The sequence below is a fragment of the Oncorhynchus clarkii genome, chromosome 10, assembly GCF_045791955.1.
Source record: "Oncorhynchus clarkii lewisi isolate Uvic-CL-2024 chromosome 10, UVic_Ocla_1.0, whole genome shotgun sequence".
NCBI classification, from domain to species: Eukaryota; Metazoa; Chordata; class Actinopteri; order Salmoniformes; family Salmonidae; genus Oncorhynchus; species Oncorhynchus clarkii.
In genome coordinates this window covers 75,955,616-75,975,342 of record NC_092156.1, presented here as the reverse complement: position 1 = coordinate 75,975,342, position 19,727 = coordinate 75,955,616, and the positions used below count along the sequence as shown (strand labels likewise).

The 19,727-nt window shown below is 41.5% G+C and overlaps 1 protein-coding gene across 3 annotated transcripts in view; it reads left to right on the top strand.

Moving 5' to 3' along the window:
- LOC139419146 (circadian locomoter output cycles protein kaput-like) overlaps nucleotides 1-19,727 on the top strand; it is a 54,373-nt gene that overhangs the window by 8,171 nt on the left and 26,475 nt on the right. For all 3 annotated transcript variants that reach the window (XM_071169112.1, XM_071169111.1, XM_071169110.1), the window contains exons 2-11: nucleotides 3,578-3,718; nucleotides 7,732-7,908; nucleotides 8,104-8,163; nucleotides 9,442-9,590; nucleotides 10,131-10,222; nucleotides 12,280-12,369; nucleotides 13,240-13,360; nucleotides 13,605-13,718; nucleotides 13,923-14,041; nucleotides 16,605-16,687. In XM_071169112.1, coding sequence (XP_071025213.1) covers nucleotides 7,892-7,908; nucleotides 8,104-8,163; nucleotides 9,442-9,590; nucleotides 10,131-10,222; nucleotides 12,280-12,369; nucleotides 13,240-13,360; nucleotides 13,605-13,718; nucleotides 13,923-14,041; nucleotides 16,605-16,687 — 845 coding nt within the window. In that variant the 5' untranslated portion in view covers nucleotides 3,578-3,718; nucleotides 7,732-7,891. The remainder of the gene's footprint in view (nucleotides 1-3,577; nucleotides 3,719-7,731; nucleotides 7,909-8,103; nucleotides 8,164-9,441; nucleotides 9,591-10,130; nucleotides 10,223-12,279; nucleotides 12,370-13,239; nucleotides 13,361-13,604; nucleotides 13,719-13,922; nucleotides 14,042-16,604; nucleotides 16,688-19,727) is intronic.

The window sequence follows — 19,727 nt, the reverse complement described above, 5'->3', positions numbered from 1 at the left end:
GTGAATTATAGGTAGGGTGAATTATAGGGTGAATTATAGGTAGGGTGAATTATAGGTAGGGTGAATTATAGGTAGGGTGAATTCTAGGTAGGGTGAATTATAGGTAGGGTGAATTATAGGTAGGGTGAATTATAGGTAGGGTGAATTATAGGTAGGGTGAATTATAGGGTGAATTATAGGGTGAGTTATAGGTAGGGTGAATTATAGGTAGGGTGAATTATAGGGTGAATTATAGGGTGAATTATAGGCAGGGTGAATTATAGGGTGAATTATAGGGTGAATTATAGGCAGGGTGAATTATAGGGTGAATTATAGGCAGGGTGAATTATAGGCAGGGTGAATTATAGGGTGAATTATAGGGTGAATTATAGGCAGGGTGAATTATAGGGTGAATTATAGGCAGGGTGAATTATAGGGTGAATTATAGGGTGAATTATAGGGTGAATTATAGGGTGAATTATAGGCAGGGTGAATTATAGGGTGAATTATAGGTAGGGTGAATTATAGGGTGAATTATAGGGTGAATTATAGGGTGAATTATAGGGTGAATTATAGGTAGGGTGAATTATAGGGTGAATTATAGGTAGGGTGAATTATAGGTAGGGTGAATTATAGGGTGAATTATAGGTAGGGTGAATTATAGGTAGGGTGAATTATAGGGTGAATTATAGGTAGGGTGAATTATAGGGTGAATTATAGGTAGGGTGAATTATAGGTAGGGTGAATTATAGGGTGAATTATAGGTAGGGTGAATTATAGGTAGGGTGAATTATAGGGTGAATTATAGGGTGAATTCTATACCGAAGAAAAATATAAACGCAACATGAAACAATTTCATAGATTTGACTGAGTTCCAGTTCATATAAGGAAATCAGTCAAATGAAATACATTCATTAGGCCCTAATCTATGGATTTCACATGACTGAGAATACAGATATGAATCTGTTGGTGACAGATACCTTTAAAAAAAAAAAAAAGTAGGGGCGTGAATCAGAAAATCAGTCCGTTTCTGGTGTGACCACCATTTGCCTCACGCAGCGCGACTCATCTCTTTCGGATAAAGTTGATCAGGCTGTTGATGTTTTGTGGCCTGTGGAATGTTGCCCCCATTCCTATTCAATGGTTGTGCGAAGTTGGCGGATATTGGCGGGAACTGGAACACTGTCGTACACGTCAAAGTAGAGCATCCAAACATGTTCATTGGGTAACATGTCTGGTGAGTGTACAGGCCATGGAAGTATTGGCACATTTTTCAGCTTCCAGGAATTGTGTACAGATCGTTGCGACATGGGCCCGCGCATTATCATGCTGAAACATGAGGTGATGACGGCGGATGAATGACGCAACAATCTGTTTTTTTTATTTGTATTTAACCTTTATTTAACTAGGCAAGTCAGTTAAGAACAAATTATTATTTACAATGACGGCCTCCCCCCGGTCAAACACTAGCACGGACGACGCTGGGCCAATTGTGCGCGGATCCTATGGGACTCCCAACCACGGCTGGTTGTGATACAGCCAATGATCGAACCAGGGTCTGTAGTGACGTCTCTGGCACTGAGATGTAGTGCCTTAAAATTTGAAATAAGCTTTTTGTGTGTATAGAACATTTCTGAGATCTTTTATTTCAGCTCATGAAACATGGGACCAACACTTTACATGTTGCGTTTATAACGATATACTGCAGCCTCTTGTTCCAGTGACAACACCTGATTTGAGTTAAATCAAGGGCTTGATTGAATCCATATTTGAACCAGGTGGCTGCCCTCCTGCTACTAGGGCTTCCCTCCTGCTACTAGGGCTGACCTCCTGCTACTAGGGCTGACCTCCTGCTACTAGGGCTGACCTCCTGCTACTAGGGCTGACCTCCTGCTACTAGGGCTGCCCTCCTGCTACTAGGGCTGCCCTCCTGCTACCCTGCTACTAGGGCTGACCTCCTGCTACTAGGGCTGCCCTCCTGCTACTAGGGCTGCCCTCCTGCTACTAGGGCTGCCCTCCTGCTACTAGGGCTGCTCTTGTCTTTGTAGCTGGAGAATTAGTTTCACCCTAGATATGTTTCCTTACTATTAAATGTCTGATGCATGTTTTTAGTATTATGTCTGATGTATGTTTTTAGTATTATGTCTGATGTAAGTTTTTAGTATTATGTCTGATGTAAGTTTTTACTATTATGTCTGATGTAAGTTTTTAGTATTATGTCTGATGTAAGTTATTAGTATTATGTCTGATGTATGTTTTTAGTATTATGTCTGATGTATGTTTTTAGTATTATGTCTGATGTATGTTTTTAGTATTATGTCTGATGTATGTTTTTAGTATTATGTCTGATGTAAGTTTTTAGTATTATGTCTGATGTATGTTTTTAGTATTATGTCTGATGTATGTTTTTAGTATTATGTCTGATGTAAGTTTTTAGTATTATGTCTGATGTTTAAATGTGTGTTGGTCGGCGAGGGTTCACGTTGCACATTTATAATACAATTTAAATGTGTTTTTTATAAAGCTTATTTTTATCTCAACAGTTGTGACAGTGTTTTTCAGACACCCAGCTTAAAAACCCAATGTTCACTTTTAAATTAAAAAAAGATGTCTGTCGTAAATGTTCAATGGGATCTCCCTGGTAGAGTGAATGGACCAATGGGATCTCCCTGGTAGAGTGAATGGACCAATGGGATCTCCCTGGTAGAGTGAATAGACCAATGGGATCTCCCTGGTAGAGTGAAGGGACCAATGGGATCTTCTTGGTAGAGTGAAGGGACCAATGGGATCTCCCTGGTAGAGTGAAGGGACCAATGGGATCTCTGGTAGAGTGAAGGGACCAATGGGATCTCCCTGGTAGAGTGAAGGGACCAATGGGATCTCTGGTAGAGTGAATGGACCAATGGGATCTCCCTGGTAGAGTGAATGGACCAATGGGATCTCCCTGGTAGAGTGAATGGACCAATGGGATCTCCCTGGTAGAGTGTAGGGACCAATGGGATCTCATTGGTAGAGTGAAGGGACCAATGGGATCTCTGGTAGAGTGAAGGGACCAATGGGATCTCCCTGGTAGAGTGAAGGGACCAATGGGATCTCTGGTAGAGTGAAGGGACCAATGGGATCTCCCTGGTAGAGTGAATGGACCAATGGGATCTCCCTGGTAGAGTGAATGGACCAATGGGATCTCCTTGGTAGAGTGAATGGACCAATGGGATCTCCTTGGTAGAGTGAAGGGACCAATGGGATCTCTGGTAGAGTGAATGGACCAATGGGATCTCCTTGGTAGAGTGAAGGGACCAATGGGATCTCCCTGGTAGAGTGAAGGGACCAATGGGATCTCTGGTAGAGTGAAGGGACCAATGGGATCTCTGGTAGAGTGAAGGGACCAATGGGATCTCCCTGGTAGAGTGAAGGGTTCAATGGGATCGAGAGATGTTATGTCAGATGATGAACAGAGATGTTATGTCAGATGACGAACAGAGATGTTATGTCAGATGACGAACAGAGATGTTATGTCAGATGACGAACAGATGTTATGTCAGATTATTATTATGTTTTATAAATGTTAAAAATGACCAGTGTAATTTGTGTGCTGCAGGGTGGAGTGATGGCCGTGTTGGGCCCAGCGTCTGGTGTCCAGAGATGATAGAGGTGACCTCAGAGTCACCTTTAACCCCTGACCCCCACCACAACCCCTGAGAGCGAGCTGAAACTGATCACACACACAGGCTGCAGTGGGGTAAGGACAGACAGACCGATAGACAGACAGACAGACAGACCGATAGACAGACATAGAGACAGACAGACAGGCAGACAGACAGACAGACAGACCTATAGAGAGACAGACAGACAGACAGACAGACCGATAGAGAGACAGACAGACCGATAGAGACAGACAGACCGATAGAGAGAGAGAGAGACAGACAGACAGGCAGACCGATAGAGAGACCGGTAGAGAGAGAGACAGACAGACAGACAGACCGACAGACCGATATAGAGACAGACAGACAGACAGAGAGACAGACAGACCGATAGAGAGACAGACAGACCGATAGAGAGACAGACAGACCGATAGAGAGACAGACAGACCGATAGAGAGACAGACAGACCGATAGAGAGACATAGAGACAGACAGACAGACAGACATAGAGACAGACAGACAGACAGACAGACAGACCGATAGAGAGACAGACAGACCGATTGAGAGACAGACAGACAGAGAGACAGACAGACAGAGAGACAGACAGACCGATAGAGAGACAGACAGACGATAGAGAGACAGACAGACCGATAGAGAGACAGACAGACCGATAGAGAGACAGACAGACCGATAGAGAGACAGACATACAGACAGACAGACAGACTGAGAGACAGACAGACTGAGAGACAGATAGACAGACTGAGAGACATACAGACAGACAGATAGACCAATAGAGAGACAGACAGACCGATAGAGAGCCAGGCGCTTCATTAGAGGATACACACAGTAATGACAGTGACTGAAACCCTATATGTGCTGTGTGAATGATATGTGCTGTGTGAATAACACAGGCCTGTGTGTTATGGATGATGTGGTTATTCACTGTGTAGTGTGTTATGGATGATGTGGTTATTCACTGTGTAGTGTGTTATGGATGATGTGGTTATTCACTGTGTAGTGTGTTATGGATGATGTGGTTATTCACTGTGTAGTGTGTTATGGATGATGTGGTTATTCATTGTGTAGTGTGTTATGGATGATGTGGTTATTCACTGTGTAGTGTGTTATGGATAGATGATGTGGTTATTCACTGTGTAGTGTGTTATGGATGGATGATGTGGTTATTCATTGTGTAGCGTGTTATGGATGGATGATGTGGTTATTCACTGTGTAGTGTGTTATGGATGATGTGGTTATTCACTGTGTAGTGTGTTATGGATGATGTGGTTATTCATTGTGTAGTGTGTTATGGATGATGTGGTTATTCACTGTGTAGTGTGTTATGGATGGATGATGTGGTTATTCATTGTGTAGTGTGTTATGGATGATGTGGTTATTCATTGTGTAGTGAGTGTGTTATCGATGATGTGGTTATTCATTGTGTAGTGTGTTATGGATGATGTGGTTATTCATTGTGTAGTGTGTTATGGATGGATGATGTGGTTATTCACTGTGTAGTGTGTTATGGATGGATGATGTGATTATTCATTGTGTAGTGTGTTATGGATGATGTGGTTATTCATTGTGTAGTGTGTTATGGATGATGTGGTTATTCACTGTGTAGTGTGTTATGGATGATGTGGTTATTCACTGTGTTGTGTGTTATGGATGATGTGGTTATTCACTGTGTAGTGTGTTATGGATGGATGATGTGGTTATTCATTGTGTAGTGTGTTATGGATGGATGATGTGGTTCTTCATTGTGTAGTGTGTTATGGATGGATGATGTGGTTATTCACTGTGTAGTGTGTTATGGATGGATGATGTGGTTATTCATTGTGTAGTGTGTTATGGATGGATGATGTGGTTATTCACTGTGTAGTGTGTTATGGATGGATGATGTGGTTATTCATTGTGTAGTGTGTTATGGATGGATGATGTGGTTATTCACTGTGTAGTGTGTTATGGATGGATGATGTGGTTATTCATTGTGTAGTGTGGTATGGATGATGTGGTTATTCATTGTGTAGTGTGTTATGGATGATGTGGTTATTCATTGTGTAGTGTGTTATGGATGGATGATGTGGTTATTCACTGTGTAGTGTGTTATGGATGGATGATGTGGTTATTCATTGTGTAGTGTGTTATGGATGGATGATGTGGTTATTCACTGTGTAGTGTGTTATGGATGGATGATGTGGTTATTCATTGTGTAGTGTGTTATGGATGGATGATGTGGTTATTCATTGTGTAGTGTGGTATGGATGATGTGGTTATTCATTGTGTAGTGTGTTATGGATGGATGATGTGGTTATTCACTGTGTAGTGTGTTATGGATGGATGATGTGGTTATTCATTGTGTAGTGTGTTATGGATGATGTGGTTATTCATTGTGTAGTGTGTTATGGATGATGTGGTTATTCACTGTGTAGTGTGTTATGGATGATGTGGTTATTCACTGTGTAGTGTGTTATGGATGATGTGGTTATTCACTGTGTAGTGTGTTATGGATGGATGATGTGGTTATTCATTGTGTAGTGTGTTATGGATGGATGATGTGGTTATTCATTGTGTAGTGTGTTATGGATGGATGATGTGGTTATTCACTGTGTAGTGTGTTATGGATGGATGATGTGGTTATTCATTGTGTAGTGTGTTATGGATGGATGATGTGGTTATTCACTGTGTGGTGTGTTATGGATGATGTGGTTATTCATTGTGTAGTGTGTTAATGATGATGTGGTTATTCACTGTGTTTTGTGTTATGGATGATGTGGTTATTCACTGTGTTGTGTGTTATGGATGATGTGGTTATTCACTGTATAGTGTGTTATGGATGGATGATGTGGTTATTCATTGTAGTGTGTTATGGATGGATGATGTGGTTATTCATTGTGTAGTGTGTTATGGATGGATGATGTGGTTATTCATTGTGTAGTGTGTTATGGATGGATGATGTGGTTATTCACTATGTAGTGTGTTATGGATGGATGATGTGGTTATTCATTGTGTAGTGTGTTATGGATGGGTGATGTGGTTATTCATTGTGTGGTGTGTTATGGATGATGTGGTTATTCATTGTGTAGTGTGTTATGGATGATGTGGTTATTCATTGTGTAGTGAGTGTGTTATCGATGATGTGGTTATTCATTGTGTAGTGTGTTATGGATGATGTGGTTATTCATTGTGTAGTGTGTTATGGATGGATGATGTGGTTATTCATTGTGTAGTGTGTTATGGATGGATGATGTGGTTATTCACTGTGTAGTGTGTTATGGATGATGTGGTTATTCACTGTATAGTGTGTTATGGATGGATGATGTGGTTATTCATTGTGTAGTGTGTTATGGATGGATGATGTGGTTATTCACTGTGTAGTGTGTTATGGATGATGTGGTTATTCATTGTGTAGTGTGTTATGGATGGATGATGTGGTTATTCACTGTGTTGTGTGTTATGGATGATGTGGTTATTCATTGTGTAGTGTGTTATGGATGATGTGGTTATTCATTGTGTAGTGTGTTATGGATGGATGATGTGGTTATTCACTGTGTAGTGTGTTATGGATGATGTGGTTATTCATTGTGTAGTGTGGTATGGATGATGTGGTTATTCATTGTGTAGTGTGTTATGGATGATGTGGTTATTCATTGTGTAGTGTGTTATGGATGGATGATGTGGTTATTCACTGTGTAGTGTGTTATGGATGGATGATGTGGTTATTCACTGTATAGTGTGTTATGGATGGATGATGTGGTTATTCACTGTGTTGTGTGTTATGGATGATGTGGTTATTCATTGTGTAGTGTGTTATGGATGATGTGGTTATTCATTGTGTAGTGTGTTATGGATGGATGATGTGGTTATTCACTGTGTAGTGTGTTATGGATGATGTGGTTATTCACTGTGTTGTGTGTTATGGATGGATGATGTGGTTATTCACTGTATAGTGTGTTATGGATGGATGATGTGGTTATTCACTGTGTTGTGTGTTATGGATGATGTGGTTATTCATTGTGTAGTGTGTTATGGATGATGTGGTTATTCACTGTGTAGTGTGTTATGGATGGATGATGTGTGTTTTAATTCACGGTTCTCGCTGATCCTTCCAGGTCCTCTTCCAAATGACTCCCTCAGGCCTGAAGACTGTTTCACTGCAGCCACAGGCCTGAAGACTGTTTCACTGCAGCCACAGGCCTGAATACTGTTTCACTGCAGCCACAGGCCTGAAGACTGTTTCACTGCAGCCACAGGCCTGAACAACAGCCAATCATGACATCAAGCATAGGGTCGGGCACAACACACACTGTCCTCTACTGTAGTACCCATTCAGAAATACCAGCCGTTACTCCCTCCTACCCACTGACTAGGATAACACTTTTTCTGAACTACAACACCTCTCTCTTTCTCACAATCTCTCTCTCTCTCTCTCTCTCTCTCTCTCTCTCTCTCTCTCTCTCTCTCAATCTTTCTCTCTTTCTCAGGGATGATTCTAGCATCTTCGACGGGTCGATGGATGAAGATGAGAAGGACAAAGCAAAACGGTGAGACATCACCGCCGTGACATCACCACCGTGACAACACCACCATGACCTCCATATCACAACTAACACTAAAGCCCTGATTAGCTGAAACGGGACTAACACACAGCTGATTCACATAACTAATCACTTAGGCCCTGATTAGCTGAAACGGGACTAACACACAGCTGATTCACATAACTAATCACTTAGTTAGGCCCTGATTAGCTGAAACGGGACTAACAGACAGCTGATTCACATAACTAATCACTTAGGCCCTGATTAGCTGAAACGGGACTAACACACAGCTGATTCACATAACTAATCACTTAGGCCCTGATTAGCTGAAACGGGACTAACACACAGCTGATTCACATAACTAATCACTTAGGCCCTGATTAGCTGAAACGGGACTAACAGACAGCTGATTCACATAACTAATCACTTAGTCCCGTTTCAGCTAATCAGGGCCTAACACACAGCTGATTCACATAAATAATCACTTAGGCCCTGATTAGCTGAAACGGGACTAACACACAGCTGATTCACATAACTAATCACTTAGTCCCGTTTCAGCTAATCAGGGCCTAACACACAGTTGATTCACATAAATAATAACTTAGGCCCTGATTAGCTGAAACGGGACACGTTGCCATTCAGTGAGACTGATAGATAGATAATCGTAACTACCCAACTGATAAAAGGGGCTAGCGACTCTCCATTCTAATTCTTCATTGAATTATCTTTTTAAAGTATATTCCATTGTAATCTGTAATATATTGTAATCCACAGCGTGTTGTAATCTGTAATCTATTGTAATCCACAGCGTGTTGTAATCTGTAATCTATTGTAATCCACAGCGTGTTGTAATCTGTAATCTATTGTAATCCACAGCGTGTTGTAATCTGTAATATATTGTAATCCACAGCGTGTTGTAATCTGTAATCTATTGTAATCCACAGCGTGTTGTAATCTGTAATCTATTGTAATCCACAGCGTGTTGTAATCTGTAATCTATTGTAATCCACAGCGTGTTGTAATCTGTAATCTATTGTAATCCACAGCGTGTTGTAATCTGTAATCTATTGTAATCCACAGCGTGTTGTAATCTGTAATCTATTGTAATCCACAGCGTGTTGTAATCTGTAATCTATTGTAATCCACAGCGTGTTGTAATCTGTAATCTATTGTAATCCACAGCGTGTTGTAATCTGTAATCTATTGTAATCCACAGCGTGTTGCAATCTGTAATCTATTGTAATCCACAGCGTGTTGTAATCTGTAATCTATTGTAATCCACAGCGTGTCGCGTAACAAGTCGGAGAAGAAGAGACGAGACCAGTTCAATGTCCTCATCAAGGAGCTGGGCACCATGTTGCCTGGCATCACACGCAAGATGGACAAGTCCACCATCCTGCAGAAGAGCATCGACTTCCTGTGTAAACACAACGGTACCCGTCCCCTTTACTACCCCTTTCTGTTTCTACTTCCTGTTGTTGTGATGAATGTAAACAAACGGAGCTGTTGCTTTTGAGAGTCATGGACATATAACTAAAATGTTAATTATTCTTGAGTAATGTCATGAATATGTATATATATATACATTATTGAGGAGTGTACATTGAAGAAATGAGGAGCAAATAGTGTTTTAAAATAGAGTATTTTAGGTACCGGGGAATGTCCCTTTATGATCTTATCAGGATCAGAAGTTGACTGGTGAAGGTCCCTTTATGATCTTATCAGGATCAGAAGTTGACTGGTGAAGGTCCCTTAATGTTCTTATCAGGGTCAGAAGTTGACTGGTGAAGGTCCCTTTATGTTCTTATCAGGATCAGAAGTTGACTGGTGAAGGTCCCTTTATGATCTTATCAGGATCAGAAGTTGACTTTATTGTATAAATGGTGTATTCGGATGTATAATTTCTATATAGTATATTGTGCGTATTCTCACGTATATTTCTAAACACTATGATGTGTATGTGTCTCTAACAGAGATCTCTGCTCAGTCTGAGTCCAGTGAGATCAGACAGGACTGGAAACCTCCGTTCCTTAGCAACGAGGAGTTCACCCAGCTCATGCTGGAGGTGAGATACACAACATTACCCTACGATTACTACTACTGTACTACCCTACTAATACTACTACAATACTACCATACTATTACTAATATTACTACAGTATTACCCTACTACCACTACTACAGTACTACCCTACTAATACTACTACAATACTACCCTACGATTACTAATATTACTACAGTATTACCCTACTATTACTCCTACAGTACTACCCTACCATTATTAATACTACTACAGTACTACCTTACTAATACTAATATTACTACAGTACTACCCTACTATTATTAATACTACTACAGTATTACCCTACTATTACAGTACTACCCTACTAATACTACTACAATACTACCCTACTATTACTAATATTACTACAGTATTACCCTACTACTACTACTACTACAGTACTACCCTACTAATACTACTACAATACTACCCTACTATTACTAATATTACTACAGTATTACCCTACTACTACTACTACAGTACTACCCTACTAATACTACTACAATACTACCCTACGATTACTAATATTACTACAGTATTACCCTACTATTACTCCTACAGTACTACCCTACCATTATTAATACTACTACAGTACTACCTTACTAATACTAATATTACTACAGTACTACCCTACTATTATTAATACTACTACAGTATTACCCCACTATTACAGTACTACCCTACTAATACTACTACAATACTACCCTACTATTACTAATATTACTACAGTATTACCCTACTACTACTACTACTACTACAGTACTACCCTACTAATACTACTACAATACTACCCTACTATTACTAATATTACTACAGTATTACCCTACTATTACTCCTACAGTACTACCCTACTATTATTAATACTACAGTACTACCCTACTATTACAGTACTACCCTACTATTACTAATATTACTACAGTATTACCCTACTATTACTCCTACAGTACTACCCTACTATTATTAATACTACTACAGTACTACCCTACTAATACTAATATTACTACAGTACTACCCTACTATTATTAATACTACTACAGTATTACCCTACTATTACAGTACTACCCTACTATTACTAATATTACTACAGTATTACCCTACTACTACTACTACAGTACTACCCTACTAATACTACTACAATACTACCCTACTATTACTAACATTACTACAGTATTACCCTACTACTACAGTACTACCCTACTAATATTACTACAATACTACCCTACGATTACTAATATTACTACAGTATTACCCTACTATTACTCCTACAGTACTACCCTACTATTATTAATACTACTACAGTACTACCCTACTATTACAGTACTACCCTACTATTATTAATACTACTACAGTATTACCCTACTACTACAGTACTACCCTACTACTACAGTACTACCCTACTGTAACAGTCGTATTAACTAAACTGTAATGTTGTGTTGTAGGCTCTGGAATGACAGACTAGTTACAGTCGTATTAACTAATGACAGACTAGTTACAGTCGTATTAACTAAGCTGTAATGTTGTGTTGTAGGCTCTGGAATGACAAACTAGTTACAGTCGTATTAACTAATGACAGACTAGTTACAGTCGTATTAACTAAACTGTAATGTTGTGTTGTAGGCTCTGGAATGACAGACTAGTTACAGTCGTATTAACTAATGACAGACTAGTTACAGTCGTATTAACTAATGACAGACTAGTTACAGTCGTATTAACTAAACTGTTGTGTTGTGTTGTAGGCTCTGGAATGACAGACTAGTTACAGTCGTATTAACTAATGACAGACTAGTTACAGTCGTATTAACTAATGACAGACTAGTTACAGTCGTATTAACTAAGCTGTAATGTTGTGTTGGAGGCTCTGGATGGATTCTTCACAGTAGTAATACAGTATTACCCTACTATTATTAATACTACTACAGTACTACCCTACTATTACAGTACTACCCTACTATTATTAATACTACTTTCAGTATTACCCTACTATTACAGTACTACCCTACTACTACAGTACTACCCTACTGTAACAGTCGTATTAACTAAGCTGTAATGTTGTGTTGGAGGCTCTGGATGGATTCTTCATAGCGATAATGACAGACGGGAACATCATCTACGTCTCTGAGAGCGTCACCTCCTTACTGGAACACCTGCCGGTGAGTCGGACTGTCTGTGTTTCGATTCGTACCACAATACTATTGGACAGAAGGGTTTGGTTCCAATGCGCAGTACCACAATACTATTGGGCGGAAGGGTTTGGTTCCAATGCATAGTACCACAATACTATTGGACAGAAGGGTTTGGTTCCAATGCGCAGTACCACAATACTATTGGACAGAAGGGTTTGGTTCCAATGCGCAGTACCAAGAGCAGCATTATCTGATATAATTTGACCAGGTAAGTTGACTGAGAACACATGGTCATTTACAGCAACGACCTGGGGAAGAGTTACAGGGAGGAGGGGATAAATGAGCCAATAGGAAGCTGAGGATGATTAGGTGGCCATGATGGTTTGAGGGTCAGATTGGAAGTTTAGCCAGGACACCGGGGTTAACACCCCTACTCTTACGATGAGTACCATGGGATCTTTAGTGACCACAGAGAGTCACGACACCTGTTTAGCGTCCCATCTGAAAGACGGCACCCTACACAGGGCAATGTCCCCAATCACTGCCCTGGGGCATTGTTTTTTATTTTATTTTTTTAAGACCAGAAGAAAGAGTGCCTCCTACTGGCCCTTCAACACCACTTCCAGTAGCATCTGGTCTCCCATCCAGGGACCAATCAGGACCGACCCTGCTTAGCTTCTGAAACAAGCCATCAGTGGGATACATGGTGGTGTGCTGCTGGCATGCAATTAACTAATTACAATTATTTGTTTCCTACTTAAAAATGTACTTGGATGTTTGAAAGTGTACAATAAAATGTTTCTATACCTTCCCCAGTTGTGTTGAACTCAACGTGGTGTGTGTGTGTGTGTGTGTTGTGTTGTGTTGTGTTTGTGTTTGTGTGTGTGTGTTCCACAGTCGGACCTGCAGGACCAGAACCTGTTAAACTTCCTCCCCCTGAATGAACACTCGGAGGTGTACAAGGCTCTCTCCAAACACCCGTCCGACCCCGAGAGCCTCGGACCAGAGTACCTCAAGAGTGAGTAACACCCAATCACATTGCCACCTTATTGGCTGCTGGCCTATCACGTCGCTTCATATACACTGCCGTCCAATCAGATCACTTGTTATACACTGCAAGCAGTCATCTGCAAATATAATCGGCCATGTTGTATCTGTAAAAAAATCTGTAAACACTGTAAAAAAATGTTTTTAAGAGAAATGATTGTAAACGTAGTTAAGGTTGGTGTTCGTTGTGTTTGGTATTTTAATCGTGATTACAGCCAAGAACCAGCTGGAGTTTTGTTGCCACGTGCTGAGAGGAACCATCGACCCTAAAGAACCTGCCGTCTACGAACACGTCAAATTCACTGGCAACTTCAAGTCGCTGAACGACGGTGAGCGTCTGGTTTCCTTAGAAACTGGTCTTGTTTTATCAGCTGGAGAACAGAATAAACAGCTGTTAGTTTGATCATCTGTTCTGGTTTCTACTCCTGGTAACGCTCTCCTCTCCTCTCCCCTCCTCCCCCCTCTCCCTTCCTCTCCTCTCCCCTCCTCCCCCCTCTTCCTTCCTCTCCTCTCCTCTCCTCTCCTCTCTCTAGTCCCCAACACCACCAGGAATGGTTTAGCAGGAGTGTTACAGAGATCCCTACAACCTGCCTTTGATGACCTGGTCTGCTTCGTAGCCACCGTCAGGCTGGCTAAACCACAGTTCATCAAGGTGACATACACCACACACACACACACACACACACACACACACACACACACACACACACACACACACAAACACTAGCGCTGAGCAATTACTGCTTCTTGAGGTCGGTTCGGTTTCGGTTCGATTAATGAAAAAATAATCCTGGTTTTTCGATTTCAATAATTTATTTCTAAACATTAAATGCACTATGCATTATGTGGGTTGAACTCTGTAACAACACAGAAGTCCCATGATGCTTAGCGACGGTCCATTACTGCTTATTACTTATTAACCTTCAGATATTCACACTACTTTATTTTAATTAAATATTTAAGTTCTGTATGTTACATTTGGTTTATTTGATGACTTTATTATTTCTTTCCAAGTCATCGTCTCGTCTCTGTAGAGCTGCTGTCTGACAAAACACTATTTTAATATTTATTCGTAGTAAACAAGACATTATTTAATGACTGCTGAATATCAACTATCAATCACTTAGATGTGCAAAGGATTATGGCCATTGTAGTTAATTACCATGTTTTCTGCACTAAACTATGTAGAATATTGGCCTGTTGAAAACTACAACTCCCTACTACAACGCACAGTTCAGGCTTGATCTGATTTATCTCTAGAAAAACTACGCCTTGAGCTCACATTAAAAAAAAAAAACTGAACGAAATGGAATTCAAAAAAATTGAACCAACATTAGTCAGTTAGTTGTTTAAAAGCTCAAAATGAATCAACATTTTGGTTAATCGCTCAGCACACACACACACACACACACACACACACACACACACACACACACAAAATGAAGTAACAGAGAGTTGATGGTCAAGCCTATTTAACAAACAGTATTTAAACGCAACAAAGCTACACCTGCATATAGATATTTTTCTATATTATACACACTCACCGGACAGTTTATTAGGTACACCACCCTGTTCATTAAAATGGGTCACTCCTACAGACAGTGAGTCACGTGACCGGGGCTTGCTATATAAACCAGGCAGACAGGCTTCAAGGCATTCAGTTACTGTTCTATCGAACTTCAGAATGGGCAGAACTAGTGACCGTAGAGGCTTTGCGGTATGATCGTCGGTGCCAGGAGTCGGATCCAGTACCTCAGAAATGGACGCCCACCTGGGCTTTTCACGACTGTGTCTAGCGTTTACCGAGAACGGTGCGACAAAACGAGGAACGTCCAGTCAGCGGCAGTCCTGTGGGTGAAAACAGCTGGTTGATGAGAGAGGTCCAAGGAGAATGGCAGGAATGGTTGGAGCTAACAGGAGGGCCACAAACAGACAAATGGAGGTGCACTACAACCAACAGTGTGTTGAGCTAACAGGAGGGCCACAAACAGACACATGGAGGTGCACTACAACCAACAGTGGGTTGAGCTAACAGGAGGGCCACAAACAGACAAATGGAGGTGCACTACAACCAACAGTGGGTTGAGCTAACAGGAGGGCCACAAACAGACAAATGGAGGTGCCCTACAACCAACAGTGGGTGGAGCTAACAGGAGGGCCACAAACAGACAAATGGAGGCAGTACAACCAACAGTGGGTTGAGCTAACAGGAGGGCCACAAACAGACAAATGGAGGTGCACTACAACCAACAGTGTGTTGAGCTAACAGGAGGGCCACAAACAGACAAATGGAGGTGCACTACAACCAACAGTGTGTTGAGCTAACAGGAGGGCCACAAACAGACAAATGGAGGTGCACTACAACCAACAGTGGGTTGCAGAACGGCATCTCAGAACACACGACTCGTTGGTCCTTGTCAAGGACGGGCTGTTGCAGCAGACGACCAAATCAAATGTATTTATAAAGCCCTTCTTACATCAGTTGATATCTCAAAGTGCTGTACAGAAACCCAGCCTAAAACCCCCAAACAGCAAGCAATGCAGGTGTAGAAGTACGGTGGCTAGGAAAAACTCCCTAGAAAGGCCAGAAAACTAGGAAGAACCCTAGAGAGGAACCAGACCACTCCTGGTTCCACTCCTATCAGCTAAAAACAAGAAGAAGCAGCTCCAGTGGGCACCGCCATCAACAACACTGGACAATTGAGAAGTGGAAAAACATGGCCTGGAACGTGATAGATGATTTCAGTTTACTGGAGTCTCCTGGTCCGTCCCCAAGACCTCTACCCAATAGAGCAACGATGGGATGAGATGGAACGGGCTGTTCACAGCATGGGGCGGCAGGGTAGCCTAGTGGTTAGAACGTTGGACTAGTAACCGAAAGGTTGCAAGTTCGAATCCCCGAGCTGACAAGGTCTGTCGTTCTGCCCCTGAACAGGCAGTTAACCCACTGTTCCTAGGCCGTCATTGAAAATAAGAATAAAAAAATAAATAAAAAAAAGTGGACAGAAGGGTGTACCACCGCCCAATCTACAGCAACTGTGTGATGGCTGTGGGACGTTTCAGACACCTTGTAGAATCCATTCCCCCGAATAATTCGGGCTGTTCTGGAGGCAAAATGAGTCCGACCAGGTACTAGATTGTCTATCTATATTCAATCATCTATATCATATGTAATATATATTGATATCTATCTTGTTGTCTATCCCCCTCCATAGGAGATGTGTACAGTGACGGAGCCCAATGAAGAGTTCACCTCCCGACACAGTCTGGAGTGGAAGTTCTTATTCCTAGACCACAGGTAACACAGTCTGGAGTGGAAGTTCTTATTACTAGACCACAGATAACACAGCCTCTAGTAGTTCTTATTCCTAGACCACAGGTAACACAGTCTCTAGTAGTTATTATTCCTAGACCACAGGTAACACAGTCTGGAGTGGAAGTTCTTATTCCTAGACCACAGGTAACACAGTCTGGAGTGGAAGTTCTTATTCCTAGACCACAGGTAACACAGTCTGGAGTGGAAGTTCTTATTCCTAGACCACAGGTAACACAGTCTGGAGTGGAAGTTCTTATTCCTAGACCACAGGTAACACAGTCTCTAGTAGTTCTTATTACTAGACCACAGGTAACACAGTCTCTAGTAGTTCTTATTCCTAGACCACAGGTAACACAGTCTGGAGTGGAAGTTCTTATTCCTAGACCACAGGTAACACAGTCTGGAGTGGAAGTTCTTATTCCTAGACCACAGGTAACACAGTCTGGAGTGGAAGTTATTATTCCTAGACCACATGTAACACAGTCTCTAGTAGTTATTATTACTAGACCACAGGTAACACAGTCTCTAGTAGTTATTATTCCTAGACCACAGGTAACACAGTCTGGAGTGGAAGTTCCTATTCCTAGACCACAGGTAACACAGTCTGGAGTGGAAGTTCTTATTCCTAGACCACAGGTAACACAGCCTCTAGTAGTTATTATTCCTAGACCACAGGTAACACCGTCTGGAGTGGAAGTTCTTATTCCTAGACCACAGGTAACACAGTCTGGAGTGGAAGTTCTTATTACTAGACCACAGGTAACACAGTCTCTAGTAGTTCTTATTCCTAGACCACAGGTAACACAGTCTCTAGTAGTTCTTATTCCTAGACCACAGGTAACACAGTCTGGAGTGGAAGTTCTTATTCCTAGACCACAGGTAACACAGTCTGGAGTGGAAGTTCTTATTCCTAGACCACAGGTAACACAGTCTCTAGTAGTTCTTATTCCTAGACCACAGGTAACACAGTCTGGAGTGGAAGTTCTTATTCCTAGACCACAGGTAACACAGTCTGGAGTGGAAGTTATTATTCCTAGATCACAGGTAACACAGTCTCTAGTAGTTATTATTACTAGACCACAGGTAACACAGTCTCTAGTAGTTATTATTCCTAGACCACAGGTAACACAGTCTGGAGTGGAAGTTCCTATTCCTAGACCACAGGTAACACAGTCTGGAGTGGAAGTTCTTATTCCTAGACCACAGGTAACACAGCCTCTAGTAGTTCTTATTCCTAGACCACAGGTAACACAGTCTGGAGTGGAAGTTCTTATTCCTAGACCACAGGTAACACAGTCTGGAGTGGAAGTTCTTATTACTAGACCAAAGGTAACACAGTCTCTAGTAGTTCTTATTCCTAGACCACAGGTAACACAGTCTGGAGTGGAAGTTCTTATTCCTAGACCACAGGTAACACAGTCTGGAGTGGAAGTTCTTATTCCTAGACCACAGGTAACACAGTCTGGAGTGGAAGTTCTTATTCCTAGACCACAGGTAACACAGTCTGGAGTGGAAGTTCTTACTACTAGACCACAGGTAACACAGTCTCTAGTAGTTCTTATTCCTAGACTACAGGTAACACAGTCTGGAGTGGAAGTTCTTATTCCTAGACCACAGGTAACACAGTCTGGAGTGGAAGTTCTTATTTCTAGACCACAGGTAACACAGTCTCTAGTAGTTCTTATTCCTAGACCACAGGTAACACAGTCTCTAGTAGTTCTTATTCCTAGACCACAGGTAACACAGTCTCTAGTAGTTCCTATTCCTAGACCACAGGTAACACAGTCTCTAGTAGTTCTTATTCCTAGACCACAGGTAACACAGTCTGTAGTGGAAGTTCCTATTCCTAGACCACAGGTAACACAGTCTCTAGTAGTTCTTATTCCTAGACCACAGGTAACACAGTCTCTAGTAGTTCTTATTCCTAGACCACAGGTAACACAGTCTCTAGTAGTTCTTATTCCTAGACCACAGGTAACACAGTCTCTAGTAGTTCTTATTCCTAGACCACAGGTAACACAGCCTCTAGTAGTTATTATTCCTAGACCACAGGTAACACCGTCTGGAGTGGAAGTTCTTATTCCTAGACCACAGGTAACACAGTCTGGAGTGGAAGTTCTTATTACTAGACCACAGGTAACACAGTCTCTAGTATTTCTTATTCCTAGACCACAGGTAACACAGTCTCTAGTAGTTCTTATTCCTAGACCACAGGTAACACAGTCTGGAGTGGAAGTTCTTATTCCTAGACCACAGGTAACACAGTCTGGAGTGGAAGTTCTTATTCCTAGACCACAGGTAACACAGTCTCTAGTAGTTCTTATTCCTAGACCACAGGTAACACAGTCTGGAGTGGAAGTTCTTATTCCTAGACCACAGGTAACACAGTCTGGAGTGGAAGTTATTATTCCTAGATCACAGGTAACACAGTCTCTAGTAGTTATTATTACTAGACCACAGGTAACACAGTCTCTAGTAGTTCTTATTCCTAGACCACAGGTAACACAGTCTGGAGTGGAAGTTCCTATTCCTAGACCACAGGTAACACAGTCTGGAGTGGAAGTTCTTATTCCTAGACCACAGGTAACACAGCCTCTAGTAGTTCTTATTCCTAGACCACAGGTAACACAGTCTGGAGTGGAAGTTCTTATTCCTAGACCACAGGTAACACAGTCTGGAGTGGAAGTTCTTATTACTAGACCACAGGTAACACAGTCTCTAGTAGTTCTTATTCCTAGACCACAGGTAACACAGTCTGGAGTGGAAGTTCTTATTCCTAGACCACAGGTAACACAGTCTGGAGTGGAAGTTCTTATTCCTAGACCACAGGTAACACAGTCTGGAGTGGAAGTTCTTATTCCTAGACCACAGGTAACACAGTCTGGAGTGGAAGTTCTTACTACTAGACCACAGGTAACACAGTCTCTAGTAGTTCTTATTCCTAGACTACAGGTAACACAGTCTGGAGTGGAAGTTCTTATTCCTAGACCACAGGTAACACAGTCTGGAGTGGAAGTTCTTA